The 25,264-nt window shown below is 39.4% G+C and overlaps 4 protein-coding genes across 4 annotated transcripts; all 4 read left to right on the top strand.

Annotated features, from left to right (window-relative positions):
• The first annotated feature begins 1,524 nt into the window (after positions 1-1,524).
• On the top strand, positions 1,525-2,499 carry LOC142959429 (olfactory receptor 2AT4-like). The gene has a single exon (XM_076100690.1). The coding sequence runs from the start codon at positions 1,525-1,527 to the stop codon at positions 2,497-2,499; it is 975 nt and encodes a 324-aa protein (XP_075956805.1).
• Positions 2,500-4,448: 1,949 nt separating this feature from the next.
• On the top strand, positions 4,449-5,402 carry LOC142959651 (olfactory receptor 52K1-like). The gene has a single exon (XM_076101032.1). The coding sequence runs from the start codon at positions 4,449-4,451 to the stop codon at positions 5,400-5,402; it is 954 nt and encodes a 317-aa protein (XP_075957147.1).
• Positions 5,403-7,470: 2,068 nt separating this feature from the next.
• On the top strand, positions 7,471-8,436 carry LOC142959581 (olfactory receptor 2AT4-like). Its single transcript, XM_076100911.1, has one exon. It carries the CDS (start codon positions 7,471-7,473, stop codon positions 8,434-8,436), a length of 966 nt encoding a protein of 321 aa, XP_075957026.1.
• An 8,986-nt stretch (positions 8,437-17,422) lies between these two features.
• On the top strand, positions 17,423-19,464 carry LOC142959350 (olfactory receptor 2AT4-like). The gene has a single exon (XM_076100604.1). The coding sequence runs from the start codon at positions 17,428-17,430 to the stop codon at positions 18,400-18,402; it is 975 nt and encodes a 324-aa protein (XP_075956719.1). The 5' UTR covers positions 17,423-17,427; the 3' UTR covers positions 18,403-19,464.
• Positions 19,465-25,264: the final 5,800 nt, after the last annotated feature.

Consider the following 25,264-nt stretch of genomic DNA (forward strand, 5'->3'; position numbering starts at 1 on the left):
ATCCATCCACTCTGTTCATAGTTTTTTCAAAGACAGAATGTTGGTGGAAAAACTCAAGGCGGCCTTGATTGCATCTAAAATTAGTTTTGTACTTTTGCCGCCATCTTTAGAGATACTCGTTTGAAAACTGAATTCAGGTTTTACCATTTATGAAGATAAAGCTTCTGTACTACTGACAACACTAATCACGCTGCTGCTGCTACGATTTAGTGTTGAAGTGAAGACCACCTAAACAGAGAGCAAATCATGGCCAAGACCAGTGTTTAGGGACCGTTTTGTTTGATGTTAACAAATGAATCACACAATACACGCATCATTTTGTGATATACCTCAATTGTGGTCTTGAAATAACATCCAGAGGCCTCTGTGTTTGAAACCGAGACAACACGGAGTAAAAATACGGCTAATTCTGAGACCTTAAAAAAGTATTCTTGAGAATAAGACCGATCTAGAGTTCACTCAACACTGCTATTTGTATCATTACATACTAAGACTACAACTACCACAAAATAACTGTTAATAACTGTAATAATAACAACCACATGTAGACCTTGTCCAACAACTTAAGACATAAAACTCGCCAACAAGCTTCAGATGGAATGCTTATCCTTTGCTTGTAACGCTATGCTGTAAAGCAATGCACTCACAACAAACACGTGCTGTGTGCTGAGAGAGCACCATTAAACACTGGGGATATTAACACTCCCTCCTAGTATTCATTTAGGTACACAGTGGGGGTTTGTTCAAGTGCAATTGTTTACTCCTGTGGGACTTATACTGGTTTAGCATTATTAAATAAACAGTTCTTTCAAATAACCATCATGGGACGAGTGTTGCTTGCTGTGCAGAACATGTACAGTATTTCCCCACTGAACAATTTCATGTTCGTTATTGGTGAAAATATTAACACCTATTGAGAAAAAACAAACTCATGAGACAAAGTTACTGTTACCATTAATGTTTATCTAACTGATGGACGTCTATCTGCTTGATGAAGTTATCTCATGACACTTTTTATATGGAGCAGCTGTAGACTGTACTCTTCAATGTACAGACCCAACAGTTCCCACAATGAGCGACTTTTCCTTCAACAGGAAGAAACCTCGAGCAGAACAACATAGAGAGGGAGGGAGAAGAGAGAAAGACGTTAGTGATCCACAGAGAATAAAAATAGGTGGATGTGGACCTTCATCACAAGACATGCTTCCGGAGGTCTTTTTAAGAGCGGAATTAGCCGGCGAATCGACAGAATATGCTGCCAAACTGTTTGAGAAAGGTAAGTGTACAAGGTTGAGTCCTAGAAATTGATTGATCGATTGAAATCAACCAGTTTATACTAATAAATTAAAATCATTCAAATAGAATTTAAAAAAGACAATTAATCACACCTCAGATAAATAGTCGATATTGCTGCGTTGCCATTGTTTAAATGTTTGAGATGATGTTTAACTTGTTTTATCTAAAGTGTTGACTCACTGACCCCGTATTTCCTTTTCAGTGTATTGAGGACATTTCTGCTCCATCATGCCAGAGGGAAATCAGAGCACCGTGACTGAATTTATCCTTACTGGATTCCCTGGACTTTATCCAGAGTACCAAGGCCTTGTCTCAGCAATATTGTTCTTAGTTTATGTCTTTACTTTGACAGGTAATGTTACAATTATTTATTTAGTTGCAACCAACCGAAGTCTCCATAAGCCAATGTATTATATAATTCTAAATCTGAGTACATGTGACATCCTTTTTAGCACAACCACTTTACCTAAGATCATCAGTAAGTATTGGTTTCAATCAGGGACCATTTCTTTCACTGCTTGCTTTGTCCAAATGTACTTTGTTCACTATCTTGGCACAGTGAATTCCTTAATTCTCTTCCTGATGGCTTTAGATAGGTATTTGGCAATCTGCCATCCTCTCAGATATCCCATTGTTTTTAAAAACTCCACCATCAAAATTCTCAGTATTACAGGATGGATTGTTGCAAAGGCAGCCCCGTTAATGTTAGTTATTAGGGCATACCCTCTCCCATACTGTGCCTCTAACATAATCAACCACTGCTTCTGTGATCATATTGGTATAACAACCCTGGCATGCACTGACAGAGCCCCTTATGGTTTTCCTGCTTTTGTGTTTGCAATGTTTGTCTTACTGGGACCTTTGGCATTTATACTGTTCTCATATTGCTCTATAATTATAGCAGTACTTAAGATTGCAAATTTACAAGGTCGCATTAAAGCTCTGTCCACTTGCAGTACTCAGCTGATTATAATCTCCCTCTATTATTTACCCAGATGTTTTGTGTATTTAGCCAGCAATGTTGGCATTAGATTTAGTGCTGATATGCGAATAGTAATAATCATGCTGTACAGCCTTTTCCCCCCTATGATTAATCCACTTGTATATTGCTTAAGAGCTAAAGATATGAGAGAAAGCTTGTGGAAGCAATTCAACCGATGCATCATTCCTCAAAAAGCACAAGTTTCATCTATTAACAAATGATAAAAAAATGCATTTATCACTGTTTTTCCAGTCTGCAGATTTAGGAAAGTTTCATAAAAAACACTGATTGGTGACAAATCGAAAGCCAAAGCTGCCACAATGTTAACCACGTCTTTTTGAAATTCCCTGTTCATGCAGTTGTTGCCAGGCCAAAAACCTGCCTGGAAGTGGAAGTGAAGTAGTAGTTACTACTACTTCCCTACTTCCTCTTAACCGAAACATTTACATCGTCTTTTGACCTGCAGCACAGAAATGTAGTTTTTTGTAATATACATTATACCACTGGTCAAATACATACTGCTTATCAAGTGTCTGCTCTACTGTTCTATGGAGGTCATTGTCTTTTTCATATTCAGTTTCGATTGTAGAGAAGGTTCGGATGTGCTAAAGTTTTTTTTCAGAGCAAGCACTTTGACTGCAGATGTTTGAACAAAATATTATCACAATATTACTGTTATGGAAGCAACATTTATACATTTTTTGTGTATCTGGGAGGGTCTGCTTGAATTTTTTCTAACTGGCAAAATTTAAGTGTAGAAAATGATATAACATTATATTACACAAACATTTAATATCAATGAAAGAAGACCAATAAAGTAGATTCTTATTCTGATTCCATTAAAAATGTCAGTGAGTTCATGATGTAGTGAGAATATTTTTCACAAAGGCCCAAACAAATGAAGACAACCTCTGTCACAGGGTTAGGAAGAGTAGCAACAAGGGAAGACTTAGGAACAGGCAAAAGGCAGGAGATTGGGCAGTAAGGCAGGAGATTAGGCAGTAAGGCAGGCAGGTAACAAGCGGACAAGTAACAGGCAAAATATGCTCGGCAAGAAATGACAATATTGCAATTTTGACGACGGGAACACAGGAACCGTACCGATATATCTGTAAGTAAATGATGAAGGAAGTGAGAACAGGTGAATGATGAAGTCCGGCAAAAAAGCCTGAGGGCATCTGGTGGACAGTAAGGGAATGGCAATTAATGATTTTGAGGACGTGGGAATGTGGCTGAAGAGGTGGACAGAGAAGCAGAATGCGACAACCTTAAACAAAAAAAAAACAACACCGCTGAAGGTCAACTGATCAAACACTTTGCTTTGCTTCATGTCTCCTCATAAAAAGTTTCGCTTGAACACGATGCAAAGCAGGCGGATGGCCAGTTAGCTTTTGTGATTCACCTATGTTCTGTGCCTCACTGATCAATCATCAATCTGTATTCATTATCCAAAAATCATAAAAGAACAACAAACAAAAGTCGCCGGCCTCTTTCTCACACTGTGAATATGTTTACAAACAGTCCTGCTGTATACAGTACTTTAAATACAAATTGAGAATATGTCTCATAGAAAGTTGCAACCGCATTGCACTAAAGTCAGCGGCAGAAGGTTTAATTCTACTTGGAAAGTTAAAAGGTTAAAATAAATCTCCCGGGTGAGAGACAGGGTCTATGTGTGTCCGGTAAATTATTCTTGTTGTTTGAATGTGATCAGGATTTGAGAGCAGATCATTTGTGAAAAATATGGTGTGAAAAAAACAAACATTTGTTTCTGTCTTACCAGTTGCATTAAAAATTGTATTCTTATTTACAATTCCTTTATTGCAAGTTGTTATTCCGTGTCCTACAATAATGTTGAGTCTGAAAAATTCCCGTGCGGTAGGCACTGCATATAGTGCACACAAATGAATGACATAATGCAATCTCTGGAGTGGCTAAAGATGTCGTTACGTCATTCACTGAGATGAATATATACTGTGCTGTAAAGAATTCAGTTTGGAGTGGGATGCACCTTGATTGTCCGGATTGGGATTTGCCTCCAAGCAGCAGAGGCGACAGCTAGATCATAAAGACTATCTCTAATGTCTGAAGAATGATCGATGACTAATTACAATCTTACCAATTTCTTACAAGAGAGCATTTCTCCCAACATTTTAACACCAAAATGATAATGATTAATACAAACATAACAGCAATCAAAGATTTCATAATACTTGGATTTCCAGGACTTGACCCAACATACTATGGACTTGTCTCAACTCTTCTTTTCTTTACCTACTTGGTTATTCTAGTTGGAAATGTTTTTATTCTGATTGTTGTTGGGGTTGAGAGGGAGCTTTATAAGCCAACATATCTGATCTTCTGTCATCTGGCAATGAATGATTTGTTATTCGGGACAGTGACCTTACCAAAAATGATGTCCAGATATTGGTGGGATGACAAGGTAATATCTTTTAATGCCTGCTTCACTCAGATGTATTTTGTTCATTCCTTAGGAGCAATTCATTCTCTGCTTCTGCTGATTATGGCCCTTGATCGTTTTATTGCAGTGTGTTTTCCATTTAAATATCCCGTTCTAATGACAAACAACATTGTTTCTATGGCTTGTGGGTTTTCGTGGATTGGGACATTTCTTAGGATGATGGCAGTTGTATTTCATGCTCTGACTTTGACTTATTGTAATTCTAACATCATTGTGCAATGCTATTGTGACCACATTTCAATTATAAACCTGGCAAGTGGTGGAGATGTAAAATATGTTAAGAATGTTGCTGTCAGTCTTGCAATGTTTGGTCTGTTGCTTCCACTTTCATTTGTAATTTTTTCCTACATTTCCATCTTTGCAGTTGTTTTAAAAAGAACAAACCAAGAGGGGCGATACAAAACCTTATCAACGTGTACGCCACAGTTATTGATTTCTTGCCTGTATTACCTGCCAAGATGTTTTGTGTATCTAGCTCATGCTACAGGATTCTCTTTTAGTTTGGACATCCGCGTTGTATTGATATTGTTGTACAGTCTTCTTCCTTGTGCTGTTAATCCAATCATATATTGCTTCAAGACCAAACATATCAAAGAGATTCTGATGAAGAGATTGAAGAATTCCATAGTTGGAGTGAAATAATGTGTCCAAATGTGTGCATTCAATTCTTACCATAAAGATCTGAACAAAGTTCTGCACTAAAAAGTAATTGTGAGAAAGTGACATGATCCATGTGGCATTAAAATAAAACAACAATGTAATATACAAGAGACCATAGTGCCTTACTTCTCTTTCACATCTACTAAGTGTTTCGTTAACATTTTGTTACATTTCAATGAGCCATATTTCAATACTTTATTATTTCTAACACTAGATGTAAGATCAAGCCAACTGAGATGCATTACAATCCACACCTCGGGGATTTTAGCATGTGAGGTCACAGTCTTTCTCCAACCTCAACCAGGAGCTTTGAATTACATTATCATAACCATAAAAACAGCATGAATATTTACATTATTCAAAAGTTTGGAATCCGCTGCCACAAAAGCTTGATTCGGTACAGTCAGATGGCTGAGAAGACTCCTTGTTACAAATATTTATGTATTTCATTGAGGGTTTGCAAAAAAAGTAATGGTTTGTACATGAAGAACAAATCGCTGCACAATGTTTCAACCAGACGGATAATTCAAAGGGCAGAAAGAGACAGATTTGTCTGAGCGCCAGTTTAATAACAATAGAAGAAATCACCATTGCCTATAAGAAGCTGGAATTAACAGGCCAATTGCTTTAGCAAAGCAATTTTTAAAACTTTGTAATAGTAATAGAAGGTTAGTGTAGGGATAGCAGTATTGTAATTGGATCAGGGAATATCATCTGGACATACTATGGACTGAGAAATTACAGTTTAAACCTCTTCAATCTAATCATGTAGTAGACTGCAGAGAAATGTTTTGATAAAATAAAACATTTTCAGCCAAGCACGGTTCTGGTTCAATAACGTAAGTCGCATTTTTGGACTAAAGAACAAATTCAAAAGCTAAGGGTAGTTGAGGGGAACAATTGGGACGATAGTATTCTCCCTGTCATGCAAAACTGTGCAGAGATTGATTAATTTCAAGTTTTTATCATTATATTTTTGGGGCTAAAAAATATATTTCAAATGTAAGTACCGTATTTTCCGCACTATAAAGCGCACCGGATTATAAGGCGCACCTTCAATGAATGGCCTATTTTAGAACTGTTTTTATATATAGGGCGCACCGGATTATAAGGCGCATAGAATAGAATAGCGTCGTAAGCGTGTCTCTTGAAAGGTGCCATTTTGGGGTCTTTATACACACAAGTGGTGTTGGACTAGGAGTAAGCACAGTACCGGTGTTTACCGCGGTGCGGCTTTGTAGTTTACCAGTCGTACTGAAACATTTTGACAGAGCGCCGTGTACAACCAGTATGGATCAACCAATTAACCAATTGATCCATATATAAGGCGCTCCGGATTACAAGGCGCACTGTCGTTTTTTGAGAAAATTAAAGGCTTTTAAGTGCGCCTTATAGTGCGGAAAATACGGTAATACATTTGATGTCAGCATTATAGTGCTTTTATCTTTGTTGAAATAGCCACTATCGAGGAAAAGAAGTACAATGTTAACATAATTCATTCATCAGTATACTGTATAAATATATAAAAATATATAAAAATGTATATTGATCATTGCCTTTATTTATCTAATTTGTTTTCCTTTTTTTTTTCTTAATACTGATTTTTGGTTTCATCCAAGCTTTTAAAAAAGTATATAATTAGATGTTTTGTGTTCCTCAGTTTAACTTGTTGGAAATAGAAAACAACAAACAAACGCGTGGCTCTTTGATTAACATGATGATCCTTTGAGGATAGGTCGGATCAAACTTGATAAATGGCTGATACAACCTGGCATCCAGTCACTGTAATGTAGTCCTGGGTATTACCTCCAAATTAGAGCCGTGTTCAGACAGGAGAGAATCAGAGTCATTAGATACACTTATTGGAATAAGTGATTTTCAGATATAGGGGATCATTTTGAATAGCTGGGTCTTGGATATCTCTTTTGAAATATATGGTATATTGATAGTGTATCCTGCATTTAATATCGTAAAGGTCTAATCAGTGCGCTTACCTTGCAGGTCTTCATTTCATGTCTTGTTTCTGGTTTCTTATTGTAAACTTAGAATTATGATTGCCAATTTTACAGGGATGAGAAGCTTCCTCATTCTTGGATTCCCTGGACTAAGTTCAAAATACTACGGACCTGTGTCAGCTCTGCTCTTTTTCTTCTATCTTGCTATTGCAATAGGAAATATTTTCATTTTAACATTTGTTGTCCAGGTGAAGTCCCTGCAAAAACCCACATATCTGGTCTTTTGTCACCTGGCACTGAATGACTTAACATTTGGCACTTTGACTCTCCCGAAGATCATATCAAAATTCTGGTTTGGTGATAGCATCATTTCATTTTATGGGTGCTTTACGCAGATGTTCTTTGTTCATTATTTAGGATCAGTAACTTCTTTCATGTTGTTGGTAATGGCTCTCGATCGCTTTATTGCAATATGTATTCCACTACGTTATCCTGTCCTAATCTCAAACAACAACATATCTGTGCTCTGTGGGTTTGCTTGGTTCATCCCTCTGCCTTTGATGTTGACCATTGTAATCCATGCCCTCACTTTACCTTTCTGTAAATCAAATGTCATTGCTCAGTGCTACTGCGACCACATTTCTATAACGAGCCAGGCATGTGGTGAGAATGTTAAAATTGTACAGGTCACTACTCTCTGCATGGCCATGTTTTGTCTCTTGCTTCCTCTTGCATTCATCTTGTTTTCTTACATCTCTATCTTTGTGGTTATTTTGAAAATGTCCAATGCTGCAGGCCGCAGGAGAACCTTATCAACTTGCACCCCACAACTTTTCATCACTTGCCTCTTTTACCTTCCCAGGTGTTTTGTTTATGTAGCCAATACTGTTGGATTTTCTTTCAGTTTAGATGTGCGTATTCTATTGATATTGTTGTACAGTCTTTTCCCTGCTGCTGTTAATCCCATCATATATTGTTTCAAGACTCAAGATATCAAGCAGACTTTGATAAAGAAAATGAAAACTAGGATTGGAATAGAGATAAAACTTTCATTCTTATAACAGAATGATACCTCAGTCATCCACTCAAAACGTTTGGCTTCATTTGCAAGAAATGGCACAAATTCAACATGATTATTTGTATTAAAGCTTGGCATGATGTGCAAATTCAGTTTTTTCTTTAATGTAAAGCCTGCAGTTCAGATGATCATGATATCTAAATGGAAATATCAGATGTAATTGCTTTACAAAAACTGCACTGTACACATATAAGGGATGTAATGAGCTAATAGAAATAAATAATACAGTACATTTCCTGCAGTCTGAGGACTTTAGATACCACAGATAAAGTATTGTACTTACACACAAGGGTTTATTTTCCATTCATTTTGGGGGTTTCATTTACTGAGCACTACACTAGCCACTAGAATTATGTAGTCTTCACCAACAGCAGTGCTACTCTCCAGCAAAAATACCAAGTACATTGCATTTTGCCATTGTCAAAAGCCTGAAAACTTGGCCAACCTCCACCAGTAATGGACTGTTCAGTAACAGGTGTGTATTTACTGTAGGGGGGCTTTGGGTAAAGTCAGTGGTGCTCCACACCTGATGGTAATCAGCTAATTATTACTTCTCAGGCTTTTTCAAGATGCCCGTGCTTACATGTTATAATAATAACTGATAAGTAACATGCATGAACAAGAGTTCAGACTCTGTGTCATGGATTTAAATATGTTCACAAGCACTTAATTAAAGACTAGATTACACCAGGGTTGTCTGGTAACCGCAGGGTCAACAGTTCGATCCTTGACTGGGACATGTCAAAGTGTCCCTGAACAAGACACTGAACCCCTAACGGCTCCCCGGGCGCCTGTCATTGGCAGCCCACTGCTCCCTATGTACAGGGATGGGTCAAATGCAGAGACAAATTTCCCCTTCCAGGATCAATATAGTATAATAAATAAAAAAATGTTTTAATTAAATTAAAGTAATCAGTGATTTTCAACAAAACCTCCTTTTAACAAATTAGCAGGAGTCTGAGTGCCGAAATATGGATACTGTGAGAAAGATAAGACTCTGCCAAACGCGGTAATGTGGTTTTTATGTTTGTGGTGTTAAAAATGTGAGCTCCAGAGCAATAGACAAAACTGGTACCGTCTGCTTTCTTTGAGAAATTAGTGGTGACATTTAACATGGAGTCTAATGGAGCAGTTGGTTGGAGTTCATGTCGCTCTGCGGCTCTTTGAGCCAAATGTGTAAGTCTGTTGGATTCCATAGACACTTTACTGCGATATTGCCGTGCAATACACACCCATTATAAAATCTGAAACGGACCCAAAATTTTCCTGAAACTTAATCTGTGACAGGCAGAAAAGGACAAGCCTATCACACTCAACCCAGTAACTACGAAGGTTCAGAGCACAGAGCAAGAATGCAGGGAAGCCCCATTGGTAGAAGCTACTGTGGTTCCAGTTACAGGGACATCTAAAGCTTGTGTTATGGTGACCACAAGGGCACCAAGTTCAAAGGAAGTCCTCAAGGAGTTGCCATTCTTTGGGGTAGAGTGGGAGACAAGTGAAGTGAGGCCTTCTAAGACTAAAGCAGAAAGGAGGAGAGAGAAATGGAGGGGCACAGCTAAAGTGACAGAAGAGATTTCTAAACCAAGTTATCCATTAGATTTAGACCTTCCACTAGATGTAGGTGCACTACAGAAGGAAGACCCTACTTTAAAACTTTGGTTTGACAAGGTGACCGAGGTTGAGGGGATCAAGCAGGGTCGCCCAAACTGTCTAGAGGAAGTTACCCATGTAGTAAAAAGGGGGATTCTCTATCAGTGCAACAGGGATGTTGAGGCTTTAGCATTACCACAGCAGTTTAGACAAAGGGTGATGGATCTTGGGCACACAGTACCATTGGCAGGACATATGGCCTTTCAAAAAACTTTGCGTTTTCGTTTTGTGTGGCCAGGTATGTACGGTCAGGTTTTGCAGTTCTGTAGTTCTTGTGAGACGTGTCAGCTGACTTCAAAGAGTAGGGGTGCACGGGCCCAGCTACAGCCATTGCCAATTATTGAGACACCTTTTGAAAGAATAGGCATGGATATAATGGGACCATTAGAGAGGAGTTCTTCTGGTAACAGGTACATCTTGGTAATCTGTGATTATGCAACCCACTATCCTGAAGCTTTCCCCCTAAAGTCTGTAAAAGCCAGACATGTTGCTAATTGCCTTTTACAGCTGTTCTCCAGGGTAGGCATACCTAGAGAGGTCCTGACAGACTGTGGGACTCATTTTATGTCTAGGTTGCTACAACAGGTCTATCAGCTGTCAGGAGTAAAAATAATTAAGACCACCCCTTATCACCCCCAAACGGACGAGCTGGTTGAAAGATACAATCAGACACTGAAAAACATGCTCCGCAAGTTTGTGTCCCGCACAGGAACTGATTGGGACCAATGGCTGCCTTATCTGCTCTTTGCCTACCGGGAGGTGCCACAGGCTTCAACCGGCTTCTCACCATTTGAACTGCTTTATGGACGCCAGGTGAGAGGGCCACTGGACCTTCTGAAAGACTACTGGGAAAATCCTACATCAAAGGGAGAGAATGTGGTGGCATACGTGGTCAAGATGAGAGAAAGGTTGGCCAAGATGTCAGCACTGGCCCAGGAGACCATGAGGATGGCTCAACAGAACCAAAAGAAGTGGTATGACCAAAAAGCAAGAGAGATGGTTTTTGAACCAGGGGGAAAGGTACTGTTACTGCTTCCTACTTCTGACAGCAAGCTTTTGACCAAGTTAAAAATAATTACATCTAGTGCTGTCGCTGCCAGGACCACATGCTGCCCGTGGTCCCTGAAAGAGTTATGCCATGTATTTGTTTGTTTTTGTCGGTGAAATAAACACCTGGTTGATTTACACGTACTCTCTGTGTCCTTCCTCCTGCTTCCGAAGTCCGGCCGCTGCGTGCCAGCCTAACACCTACATTGTCTGTCCCTTGCTCTGTTTTCTTTGGTGAGCTATCACTCTGACACTTTGCATTCTTACGCCTCACTCTGTAAAGGGCAACACACAATCCTATAATCACCAGGACGGAGATCAGAGGAAGAATCACAGCTATGAGCCACAGAGGCACACTGCCCTGCATCTCAGAGCATTGATTACGGCTCTCTGTTGTAGAGATGCAGATATCACAGGCGTGGTCTGAAACGTTGTGTAAACAGACGCAGGACCTGTTCTGCCCGGCAGGTCCACACACACTCCACCGGTTTTGACAGTGTGCAGAGAGACAACGCCTCCTGGCTGTGTCCTGTTCAGAGCACGGCGAGGGGAGGCAGACACCCGGAGAGCTGCAGCTCGACTGGACAAGAGTCGAGCTCGGCCAGACGTCCATCATCACACTCTGTCCACTGACAGGCAGAGTGTAACCGTTCACATTGAAATACTGCACACAGCCAGTGAACCAGTTCTATTCCCACACCAACATGTTTTGGCCTTTTTATGTCTGGTTCACATATTAACACTTAATGAAATGTTAGGTGTATATTTACCTAACTGTTGTAGGTTCGAATCACCTGTCAGAGCTGCACCAAAAATAATCTTTTCCACACTAACAGGAGTGAGATCCATACTGCGATTGGTGACGTTCAAGACGGATTCACTATCTAGAAGCAGAGATGTGTTCTGTCCATTGCTGAACAAGGAGAGGACATGCCAAAACCCGTCGGCCACGGGGGAGTCCACAATGAACTCTGACAGGTGGCCTGACAGTGTGTCTTTGGTAATGTACACAAGCTTTCTGTGTTTTATCTGAGGGAGACAGAAAAAAAACAAGCAATTTCACACTTCAAATGTCAATTCAAGATGAGTAAATATCTGTTTAATTGCAATGTACACCTACCTTCAGCATAGTGTATCCTGTCTGCCCAACAACAAATATTAACACTCCATTATCTTGGGTCTTAAACTTGATGTTAATCCCACTTTGGTCATCATCCAACAAGTCTTTTAGCAGGTAGTCTCTCTTGAATCGCTCCTTGATGACATACTCAATGTAGTCATTCCCATCAAATCGCAAAACAAGCCCCTCTGACATTTCTATTTAAGAAGACAGAACATGAAAAAAGAGTGTTATGAAATCAAACAAAAATGTGTGTCCTGTTTATTAAAAGGTATATTTACCTTTAGCACAGTTGCTTCCGGTAAAAGGGCTTTTGCACTCACAAAGATAGTCAGACCAAAAGTCATGGCACAAGCCGCTGTTCTTACATGGGTTGCTCTGACATGGTGATGGTGTTGTCCGAGGACACCTTTATTGAACGAAAATGAGTTACGAAGACAAGTTGTTGAAATGTATAGACAAAAAAAGACATTTTCCATATTACAGTTTTTAAAGTATGTTTTGCTATTTTCATGTTTTTGTCAGGTGGGGGCAGTAGAGGGATGATAGTAAATGAGTTGGGAGAGAGGTGGTATGATACAACTAAGGTGCCCAGCATGACTCGGAACCCCGAAGTTTATTATTATAGTAGGAAATTGAATTGTGTATACTAAATACTTACCTATCAAGGATGTTATATGTTGCAAGGGCCATGGAAAGTCTACCCGTGAGACAGCCGGTAAACACTCGAATCCTCACCATTTGCCAGTGACAGTAAGGAATAGTGCAAACGGGGCTACAAATTCCCAGATTCTTGGCTTTAGTAGTTCTATTCCAGCTTTTTTTAGACCCTGGTCTTAATAAATCGTCGGGCCGCCAATTAAAAAAAAACCTGGGGCAGAATGTAACCAGCAATAAAATGTCCCTCCTGGGCTACTGTAGAGCTGGGTAGGCCTTAGCCCCTCCTACTTCCTGGTTCCCAATTTGTTTGTTCCACCATAAATAGCCATACCATGAGCTGCGTCTTTCCCTCTCTCTGACCCCCAGGCTCTCGGTAGGTGTGAAATTTAGCTTTTTAAGTGAGGCATATTTGCCGTGGGTTTCACCCTTTGTCTTATTTTACTCTAGGTCCAGCTCCAAAGAGACTCCCACTTCCCCGTCAAGCTTTCCAGATGGGTGTTGTGCAGTGAGCAGGCAGGAGATGTTGACTGCCACTGCTGTTTTGTTTAAATTATCAATTTAGTTGTATTCATGGTTTTGTGTTGCTTGGTTTTGTTTTGCATGGTTTTGCCTCTTTTATTATAACCTGTGTCACAGGTATATTAGATATATACCTTTTTATTGTTTTTAACATATTAAATTGTTGTAATGAATGTCTTAATCTTGGGGTAATCCTTGGTCTCAGTAAATCATTTACTGCCACATGTACCCTTAAAGATAATCTGTGGGCTTTGTTTGAGCCGGTATTAAAGGTGCAGTGCACTGTAAATTCGAAACCCAATCCGGGCCTTGCCGTGGCCTGTGGTCACATAAGGTATTAAATCAAGTGAGAAGTAGGGTCACGTTATCATAGACTTCCAGACAATCCGACTTCTTTTTGCAACCAGAGGAGTCATCTCCTGATGGTCAGTAGAGAGACTGCAAGCCTAAAGGTGCGTTCACACCAAAATTTAATCACGTTGTTCGTGCCGCGTTACTCGCTGGGGACCATTTGTGATCATTCACGTGATTCGCGCCAGAGAGGGGGTGTGGCTTATTGCCCTGGAAGCCGTTATTAACTCAAGTAATTTATTTCTGCCATCAACCATGGAAGAAATAACCTCTATTTCTGCTTAGTACTTGTTGTGGAAGTCCCAGATATCCCGGGAAACTAAACGCCGTCATGTCTGGGTTCATAACATAGTCCGGAGAAGCTCCGTGTATTTTATCGAGATGTATTCACTGTGTCTAGCAAACCACACGTCGGCTGGTTTACTACAGCTGTATGAACACAAAATAAACAGATTTTGCTGTGATTTAACTGCAATAAACCTAGAAAAAGGGATACCGAAATAACTACGTAATGAAAAGTCTGTTTCCAAATAGAAACGGAGTAGTGTGGATGTAGCCTTAAACGCCTGAAATCGAATATCACGTGATTATTCACATACACTGGGCATGCGGGTGGGTGCCGGTGTAAACAGGGAGTAGATTGGTTGCTCAAAGCCGCTAACGTGACTTCAGACGGCCGCTCCGTAGGTCTGATGACGCCGCTGGACACGCTGCTCGCTAATCGCTTCAATAACAGCTGCTTCCTTCGCAGAAATGCAGACTTTAACTGGACAACAGCTGCTAGTAAAGACAACAAGGTCACTTATACCTGACCTTAAATAAAAATGTTTTAATATTTTGTAAACTAAAATGTGCGTCACATCCTATTACGTCTGTCAAGCGCCTTTCCCTGCAGGTGGCTAATCATGATTTTCAGACCCCCGCCCTCGGTAAACTATCAATGGATAAATCCCAAAAAAGAAAAGTCACGGAAGAAAATAGAGAGTATAATTCTGCGTGGACGTATTAATTTGCTTTCACTGCCAACGATGCTGGCTTACCTGAATGCTTGATATGTGCAAAAAATGTAATGTTGAATGTCACTTACAGAACAAACACAGCATTTTCTGAAAAGTATCACGCTGGAGATGAGTGAAAAAGAGCGATTTCTCAACTGCTGCAGCAAACTCTCCTCTTCAAAAGAGTTTGATATTGTTATAACAGGTAAAATAGCAATAAAATGTCAAGAATTGTTTTTATTCTATATTTTCATAAATACAATAAACTATAGTTTTTGTATATATAATATAACTATATACTACTTTATAAACTGTGACATCAAATAGCTTTTGCGGCTCCAGACGAATTTTATTTGGTGGAAAATAGGGCAAAATGGCTCTTTGGATAGTAAAGGTTGCCGACCCCTGACTTAAGACATAAAACTCGCCAACAAGCTTCAGATGTCATGCTTATCCTTTGGCGCCTGTCATTGGCAGCCCACTGCTCCCTATATACAGGGATGGGTCAAATGCAGAGACAAATTTCCCCCTTAACGGGATCAATATAGTATAATAAATAAATAAATATGCTGTAAAGCAATGCACTCACAACAAACACGTGCTGTGTGCTGAGAGAGCACCATTAAACACTGGGGATATTAACACTCCCTCCTAGTATTCATTTACTGTAGGTACACAGTTGGGGTTTGTTCAAGTGCAATTGTTTACTCCTGTGGGACTTATACTGCTTTAGCATTATTAAATAAACAGTTCTTTCAAATAACTATCATGGGATGAGTGTTTCTTGCTGTGCAAAACATGTACAGTATTTCCCCACTGAACAATTTCATGTTCGTTATTGGTGAAAATATTAACACCTATTGAGAAAAAAACAAACTCATGAGTCAAAGTTACTGTTACCATTAATGTTTATCTAACTGATGGACGTCTATCTGCTTGATGAAGTTATCTCATGACACTTTTTTATGGAGCAGCTGTAGACTGTACTCTTCAACGTACAGAGACCCAACTGTAACGGATTGTGTATGGACCCAATTGCAGCACACAGGATTCCAGGAGCCATTGGCTTTTATTGTAAACTTAACAGGTACAGAGCGATACATCAAAAGTCTCTGGCAGAGCAGCAGGCAGAATGACTCCAAATCAGGAACAAAAGGCTGGTGAGTTTACCGGGAGTCAGGCGAGACAGGTTGTTACGTTCCCCGTTCTGGCATCTAAGGGATGCGGGGAGTAACGGTGTTAATTTCCCGGGGAAAGAGAGACTGAGCAACGATGACGGTTAACAAAAAGGGTATTTATTATAAAAGGGCTAGCTGCACAAGGTAGACCAGGGGCAGGAAGGGTCGACAACAGGAAATCAGTCCGGGATAACGCGCTGGAAAGTCTGGCATGGAATAGCAAAGAGAACAATCTGACAATGAGTGTTTGATAGGCAGGAGTCTATATAGTGACTTGATTAGTGATCAGAGGCAGGTGAGTGAACAGGTGAAGGGAGTTAGACTGGTGAGGAGGGAGTGGCTGACAGGTAGGCCCAATCCCAATGTCCCCCCTAAAGCCTCAAATCCTGAACCCTCAAGGACTTACTGACATCACCTGGTAAGTGGTCGAGTGTGAGAGACTGTGAGGGCTTGAGATGGTGTAAATATGAATGGGACAGCACTTTGCTGCAACGTATCATGTTACCATGAAAACGACAAAAAATATGATGTATAATTGTGTGTATTTATTTTATACTTTGTACTCCCTGATTTAAAAGTGTTCCTGGCTGTTTCCTCACAAGATGAGAGGTAACTTCAAATAATCTATTTACTCGTTTTTGTCAAAACGGCTTCAATGACAAAATCAAATATTTGATGAATAAATAAATATCTTCTGATTTCATGGTTTTCCATCTTTAACCCTTAATGTTTCTGTGTATATTTAATATGACAGGCTGAACACACGTGACCCGTCCTCTTTGTTTACCTTTTTTTTACGTCTCCATGCGTCCACTGGTTACCACGTGTTTAATGTCACATTGCAATGAATTGGGTAAAGTCAGCATCCTATGCTGACTTACGGTAAGGGTTCATAAAGGGCTCAAAATGTCTACGAGAGAGCCCTCAAACACTCGATGATTCGACAGTGGGACAGCCCTAAACCCTCAGGGACTTCGCGGGAGCGCGCCTCAAAGTCTGTGAGTCTGTAAGGGGGGACATTGGGATTGGGCCGTAGAGTGAGGAGGGTGTGGAGCTGAACTGTGACACCCAACACTTCCCACAATGAGCGAGAGAAGGAGAAGAGAGAAAGAGAGTTAATGATCCATAGAGAATATAAAAAGGTGGATATGGACCTTCACCACAAGGCATGCTTCCCAAAGTCTTTTTAAAAACTGAATTAGCCGGCGAATCGGCAGAATATGCTGCCAAACTGTTTGAGTAAGGTTAAGTCTTAGAAATTGATATTGTTGGCTGAAATCAACCAGTGTATACTAAGAAATTAAAATCATTAAAATAGAATAGAATAGTTGATATTGCTGCATTGCTATTGTTTAAATGTTTGAGATGATGTTTAACTTGTTTTATCTAAAGTGTTGACTCACTGACCCCGTATTTCCTTTTCAGTGTATTGAGGACATTTCTGCTCCATCATGCCAGAGGGAAATCAGAGCACCGTGACTGAATTTATCCTTACTGGATTCCCTGGACTTTATCCAGAGTACCAAGGCCTTGTCTCAGCAATATTGTTCTTAGTTTATGTCTTTACTTTGACAGGTAATGTTACAATTATTTATTTAGTTGCAACCAACCGAAGTCTCCATAAGCCAATGTATTATATAATTCTAAATCTGAGTACATGTGACATCCTTTTTAGCACAACCACTTTACCTAAGATCATCAGTAAGTATTGGTTTCAATCAGGGACCATTTCTTTCACTGCTTGTTTTGTCCAAATGTACTTTGTTCACTATCTTGGCACAGTGAATTCCTTAATTCTCTTCCTGATGGCTTTAGATAGGTATTTGTCGATCTGCCATTCTCTCAGATATCCCATTGTTTTTAAAAACTCCACGATCAAAATTCTCAGTATTACAGCATGGGTTATGTCCCAGCCAAACAATTTAATGATAACTATTAGGGCATACCCTCTCCCATACTGTGCCTCTAACATAATCAACCACTGCTTCTGTGATCATATTGGTATAACAACCCTGGCATGCACTGACAGAGCCCCTTATGGTTTTCCTGCTTTTGTGCTTGCAATGTTTGTCTTACTGGGACCTCTGGCATTTATACTGTTCTCATATTGCTCTATAATTATTGCAGTACTTAAGATTGCAAATATACAAGGTCGCAAAAAAGCTCTGTCCACTTGCAGTACTCAGCTGATTATAATCTCCCTCTATTATTTACCCAGATGTTTTGTGTATTTAGCCAGCAATGTTGGCATTAGGTTTCGTGCTGATATGCGAATAGTAATAATCATGCTGTACAGCCTTTTCCCCCCTATGATTAATCCACTTGTATATTGCTTAAGAGCTAAAGATATGAGAGAAAGCTTGTGGAAGCAATTCAACCGACACATCATTCCTCAAAAAGCACAAGTTTCATCTATTAACAACTGATAAAAAAAATGCATTTATCAATGTTTTTCCATTCTGCAGATTTAGCCTTCTCTATTTGGGTGGACTGAAACGTTTCATTTAAAACACTGATTGGGGAAAAACTGAAAGCCAAAGCTGTCACAATGTTAACCATGTCATTTTGAAAAAAAACAGCTTAAAATGGATTTGTCACTGTGTGCGACTGTCTGTATGGTTGGCCACCATGTTGTATGTAATTCATGTGGAGGCCAATATTTGGCATTTAAAATGTGTGGGCCGAAAAGTGGATGTGTGTAGGAGGGAGGTTTTTGTAACTTTGGGTTCCGGGGGACGCGCAGGGAGCTAGGTTCACAATGTTCATTGGTATCTAGTAGAAGGATGATGATCTATGTATTTTTATTTATTTTATTTTTTTGTTTTTGTTTTTTGTTTTGTTGTCTGTATTTTTTGTGTCCGGGATTGGTTGTTTGTGTGGTTGGCAGGTATGTTGCGGGCTGTTCTGTTTGTGAGTGGCATGTCGCACTCCTGTGTAAACTGAAAATAAAAAGATTGAAAAAGAAAAATGGATTTGCTAAACGTATGACATAATATTTCAAATAAGGGGTATGTTTTCAAGCAACCCCTAAAATTGTAAAATCTGACCTACACTGCATCTTGGATCTGGTAATGTCTCACACATATTTCCTGTTCATGCAGTTGTTGCCAGGCCAAAAACCAAAAACCGCTGCTTGGAAGTGGTAGTGTAGTAGGAGTTATACTACTACTTCCCTACTCCCTCTTAACAGAAACATTTACATCGTCTTTTGACCTCCAGCACAGAAATGTAGTTTTTTGTAATATACATTATACCACTGGTCAAATAAATACTGCTTATCAAGTGTCTGTTCTACTGTTCTATGGAGGTCATTGTCTTTTTTATATTCAGTTTAGATTTCAGAGAAGTTTTAGATGTGCTAAAGTACATTTTCAGAGCAAGCACTTTGACTGCAGATGTTTGATTTGATCACAATGTTAACATAATATGACTGTTACATCGAAAGCATTATATATACAATCCTCTGTAATTTGTGTGTTTAAACAATTTGTTGTATTTAGCGAACGTAATGTTTGTTTAGCCAATGCAACCATTACTTCTCATTTATCATTATCGACTTAAGTATTTATTCAGTATTTCAAAATGAAAAAATATCTTGCAATATATCGCTGACATAAAAACACCATGATAAATATTTGATCAGCATCGTCCACCTTCAGGGCCAGACTGGGATAATAATTCAGGCTGTGAATCTAACATCAGCATCGGCCAATCTCAACACATTCACAAGACCCACGAATACTTTAAGCATTTTGCTGAAGAACTTTTCACTGTTTATTCCACAAATATATCTTTTACTATTACGCACAAAACAGCTCGAGGACAATTCAAAAGAGTTAAAAACAGTGTCTTTAGTTACAAAGGTTAGTCAACTGGACTACCATCATTAAGGCTTCAGGAATAAATATGAACATATACAATTCTTGTGCAGTTTTGTGTTTTTCCTCCACCTGACAGAAAAGAGTAAGCAGGTCTTTATTTTTGATCTCTTGCTATCTTACATAGCATGATTAATTGTTTTAAAAAAACATATATTGAGAGTTGGCTTCTCAAGGCCTGAAGGTCTCTCTCTCTCTCTCTCTCTCTCTCTCTTTCCGTCAGATTTATCGACTTGAACATAACAAAATGCAGTATTGCCAATGCACAGTATGAATATTGATAGTTGTTGTAGACAGACATCTATCATTATACATTTATGTATGTATACATTTTGAACAGTTTACAAAACTCCAACACCAGAATTAACTTTTTTTTTCATTACAAGGAAACCAGGGTACTTTTTTACAATGAAAAGTAAATCACTGATATAGTATGTTGCTTATATTAATGCACAGAAATATAAAGATTGCATGAAACTCATCACTACTAGCATGTCAGCTCTGCTTCAAACAGATGGGCACTCTCAACCAAGACGGTTTAGTTCAACAAGTCTCAAATCAAAGTATGGAGAGCAATTCAACCCTTGTAAATGTACATATTCATTCTCCACCCAACAGACAGAAATATTAACTGTAAATTTGCCACTTCCTTCATCTCGTTCCTTGCCCTCATTTGTGCATGTGCGGAGTGCCTACCCAGTATGCCTTGCAGGAAGACCTGCCCCTACCGAGTCTCCATAGCCCACTGACCGCTAAACACGAACGTTAGCCTAGCTATGATATTAACCGGAGCTTGGAACTAGACAGGCTCAGTAGGAGCAACTTCCCCTTTTGATTCCCGTAGTCCGAAGGTACGATAACCGGTCCAAGCAACTAAAATTATTTTTTTTAATGACAATTTACGAATACTATTTCATCAATAAATTCAGTTTTGATAAATATTGAGGCGCAAAATCACCTGTAAAGATTTTGAATATTGGAAGTTTTACAAAATGTTTATGATATTGATATTATGAATAGTGATAATAACAAAAAAAAGTTATTATCATTATTACACGGTCCTTTGCCTGATCAAATCTCGGCAGCGTGGTAGGGGAGTGCAGTAAGCGATGTACTGGTAGGGGGTCCCCGAACAGAGCTCATGGGTCCCCACTTGCAGCATACTGGATCCATCCCTTATCAGTGACTTCCAGCACTTTTCATAGCTCTGCCCTTTCTGACCCTGCTTGGCCGTTTGGACCTTGGATTTTCTGCCTGTCTGCCACTTTTGGATTTATTTGACTGAGTGACCGATCTCCTGGTTTTGACCTTGTCTGAACTGTTAAGTAAACTGAACATTCCTTCCATCTCTGACTGCCTCGTTGTGCTTTTGGGATCAAGTTTGCTTGTACTAGTGATTGTGACACCAATAAGGCACTAAGACCTTGAGGAACCACATAGATAAAGTCACGCTGTGATTTGTAAACAAAAGCTTGACATTTGGAGAGTTCTGTAAGAATTGTGTTTTTCAGCAATTAGATGGAAAGCTATTCAGAAACCCCATTATTATCAATATACCAGGGAAAGTACATCTTCTGAATGACCTAGGTATGTAGTTTGTGGTTGTTAAGTTTCAACAAGCTGTGATTATCCTGGCGGTCACAATAGGTCATTTTATAGAGTGACATAAAGTTTCAAAAAATGGTCTCACTATCATCATAACACATGAATACAATTGGGATTATTGAACCCACAAGAGTGTTAACTTTCCAGTCAAAGCCAGTTTATGCAACTCCCGAAACTTCTTAGGTTTTGCCCCAAACTGCATGGGACTGCGTGTCTGTAAAGGGCGCATTGTGGGTACCCACAAAACCCATTTTTATTTACATAGCTTGAGGTGAGAGGTCAAGGGACCCCTTTGAAAATGGCCATGCCAGTTTTTCCCTTACCAAAATGTAGCCTTACTTTGAATGCTATCATTGGATTCCTTATGCTGATTCAGATTTCTGATCATATGCATTCTGTGCGGGCACCTCTCGCACATGCCAGGCATATATAGTCCTGCAGATTGCACTAAGTAAGTAATTTCTTGTTAATTTGGACCTGCATTTCACAAATCCTTTGCCAGGTGGTCTTTAAATGTATTTGATGGGCGTGATTCAATAGTTCCATATTGGGTGAATCCCATTACCCGGCTCTGATGTTCAATCAAACTTCTGCGGCATCTGTAGTGCCAGGCCCGGGTCACATTATACGCAATGCTACTCTGTGGCTCTCTGGATGCTCTGCACAAGCTTTTCAGCAGAAGCCTAAATTACACCTCAGGTCTTCTAGTTTCATATGATACCAGGATCTTCTCTCGCTTTAAAATGTGTCAGCCGGGCCAGCTGCTGGGCCATTGGGTTGTTAACAAGTTAAGATCTGTGAATATCATTAACAAATTTTTAGAGGCCAAAGATATTCAAGATACAATCATAGACTGTATAAAAGAAGTGGGCATAGTTGTCGAGACGTCACCCATTGGTTTGTTGACTTTGAAGCCTTGAGTTTGGCATTTTGGCTGTCAACATCTTGGATTTTGGCTGTTGTCATCTTGTTTTTTTGCAACCAGTGACTGGAAGAGGCCATGTTTGGACTTCTATACAATCAGACTTCTTTTGGAGTTGCCCAAGATGGTCAGTAGAGATTTAAGGCACTTCTGCATTGGCTTCACCTTTCAGAACCGCAGGTTGCCACCAGAATACATGTTATCCTATCTAGCTGCTTGTCCTGTCCCATCTTTATGTTAAGCTATGTCATGACTCCAGCTCTGTACATATTCTCATAGTCTCAAAAGCCAAGTGGAGTGTAGCTCAGAATATGTAGAACTTTTCCTTTAAACATTGAGGTGTGGTCAGAACTATTCTATATAGTGTATGGTACATTGCATGGACAGTAAGCAATTTCTTTCAGGAAAACTGATCATATTCCAATATCCTCACCTGTACTTTGTGTTAAGTACTAATTAGCAAATACTACCATACTAAAGATGGAGAAAATTGTTAAAACTACTGCTCTATGTAGTTTAATAGCTTCAAAACTAACATCTTGTAAACCTCTACCCTTACAAATCTCATGTCATGGAGGCAGAGTGACGTGTTTGTTTTGGGATCATCATGACACTCAGAAGCAACAACACAAATGAGTTCCAGGAGGAAGCTAATTAGTGTCTCGTGTGTGTAATTTAAGTGTGCAGGTGTGAGTGTAGGCCTCTCTGTGTGGTGAGTGTCTTTGTACCTTAGTGAATTCTCATCTCAAAACAGTCTTATGCAATGTTGTTTTCCCCAGAATATTCCAAACACTGTTTCACATACATCTTCTGTTGAACTACTTCTTTCCTCTTACTATCTTGGCAACTATTTCATATGGTATTAACACGTGAACTGACACCTGAGTTAAGTTCCATAGATTTGGGAGAGGCAAAATATGAATGCAGAGAAGTGCCAGTAAGAAGTGTACTGTAGCCTGTAAGGCAGCAATACCTACTCATACCTCAGGTTCCTGTAGGGCTGCAGTAGCTCTTTAGTGTGACCACGTGTGGGTATCAACAGGTTTATGGTGTTACATAAGACCTTTATTAGGATTTGGCAGCAGCATGGACCACATGTCAGGAAAGTTCTGCTAAAGTAGGTGAAAGATAATTGCAATAGTCAAGACAGAATCGAAGAATCATCTCCATCACAGCTAGGAGTCTTAAATCATAGAGGGTAGATTTTACAAAAGAACAAAGAGAACCAAAACCTTCTATCAAGAAGTTTCTACTTTATAGACAAGCAACAACACCTCATATTTAAAGGGCTTTAACCAGCAAATCTTTGACAGTTTAAATTGATAAATGACTCGTGTCATTGACTAATTATAGGCCAAAATCCATCCACTCTCTTCATAGTTTTTTCAAAGACAGAATGTTGGTGGAAAAACTCAAGGCGGCCTTGATTGCATCTAAAATTAGTTTTGTACTTTTGCCGCCATCTTTAGAGATACTTGTTTGAAAACTGAATTCAGGTTTTACCATTTATGAAGATAAAGCTTCTGTACTACTGACAACACTAATCACGCTGCTGCTGCTACGATTTAGTGTTGAAGTGAAGACCACCTAAACAGAGAGCAAATCATGGCCAAGACCAGTGTTTAGGGACCGTTTTGTTTGATGTTAACAAATGAATCACACAATACACGCATCATTTTGTGATATACCTCAATTGTGGTCTTGAAATAACATCCAGAGGCCTCTGTGTTTGAAACCGAGACAACACGGAGTAAAAATACGGCTAATTCTGAGACCTTAAAAAAGTATTCTTGAGAATAAGACCGATCTAGAGTTCACTCAACACTGCTATTTGTATCATTACATACTAAGACTACAACTACCACAAAATAACTGTTAATAACTGTAATAATAACAACCACATGTAGACCTTGTCCAACAACTTAAGACATAAAACTCGCCAACAAGCTTCAGATGGAATGCTTATCCTTTGCTTGTAACGCTATGCTGTAAAGCAATGCACTCACAACAAACACGTGCTGTGTGCTGAGAGAGCACCATTAAACACTGGGGATATTAACACTCCCTCCTAGTATTCATTTAGGTACACAGTGGGGGTTTGTTCAAGTGCAATTGTTTACTCCTGTGGGACTTATACTGGTTTAGCATTATTAAATAAACAGTTCTTTCAAATAACCATCATGGGACGAGTGTTTCTTGCTGTGCAGAACATGTACAGTATTTCCCCACTGAACAATTTCATGTTCGTTATTGGTGAAAATATTAACACCTATTGAGAAAAAACAAACTCATGAGACAAAGTTACTGTTACCATTAATGTTTATCTAACTGATGGACGTCTATCTGCTTGATGAAGTTATCTCATGACACTTTTTATATGGAGCAGCTGTAGACTGTACTCTTCAATGTACAGACCCAACAGTTCCCACAATGAGCGACTTTTCCTTCAACAGGAAGAAACCTCGAGCAGAACAACATAGAGAGGGAGGGAGAAGAGAGAAAGACGTTAGTGATCCACAGAGAATAAAAATAGGTGGATGTGGACCTTCATCACAAGACATGGTTCCGGAGGTCTTTTTAAGAGCGGAATTAGCCGGCGAATCGACAGAATATGCTGCCAAACTGTTTGAGAAAGGTAAGTGTACAAGGTTGAGTCCTAGAAATTGATTGATCGATTGGAATCAACCAGTTTATACTAATAAATTAAAATCATTCAAATAGAATTTAAAAAAGACAATTAATCATACCTCAGATAAATAGTCGATATTGCTGCGTTGCCATTGTTTAAATGTTTGAGATGATGTTTAACTTGTTTTATCTAAAGTGTTGACTCACTGACCCCGTATTTCCTTTTCAGTGTATTGAGGACATTTCTGCTCCATC

This window comes from Anarhichas minor, unplaced genomic scaffold (assembly GCF_050575085.1).
Source record: "Anarhichas minor isolate MPS153535 unplaced genomic scaffold, ASM5057508v1 ptg000026l, whole genome shotgun sequence".
NCBI classification, from domain to species: Eukaryota; Metazoa; Chordata; class Actinopteri; order Perciformes; family Anarhichadidae; genus Anarhichas; species Anarhichas minor.

Excerpts from the sequence above, each read along its gene's own strand:
- LOC142959581 (XM_076100911.1), top strand. The coding sequence starts at position 7,471 with ATGATTGCCAATTTTACAGGGATGAGAAGCTTCCTCATTCTTGGATTC.
- LOC142959651 (XM_076101032.1), top strand. The coding sequence starts at position 4,449 with ATGATTAATACAAACATAACAGCAATCAAAGATTTCATAATACTTGGA.
- LOC142959429 (XM_076100690.1), top strand. The coding sequence starts at position 1,525 with ATGCCAGAGGGAAATCAGAGCACCGTGACTGAATTTATCCTTACTGGA.
- LOC142959350 (XM_076100604.1), top strand. The coding sequence starts at position 17,428 with ATGCCAGAGGGAAATCAGAGCACCGTGACTGAATTTATCCTTACTGGA.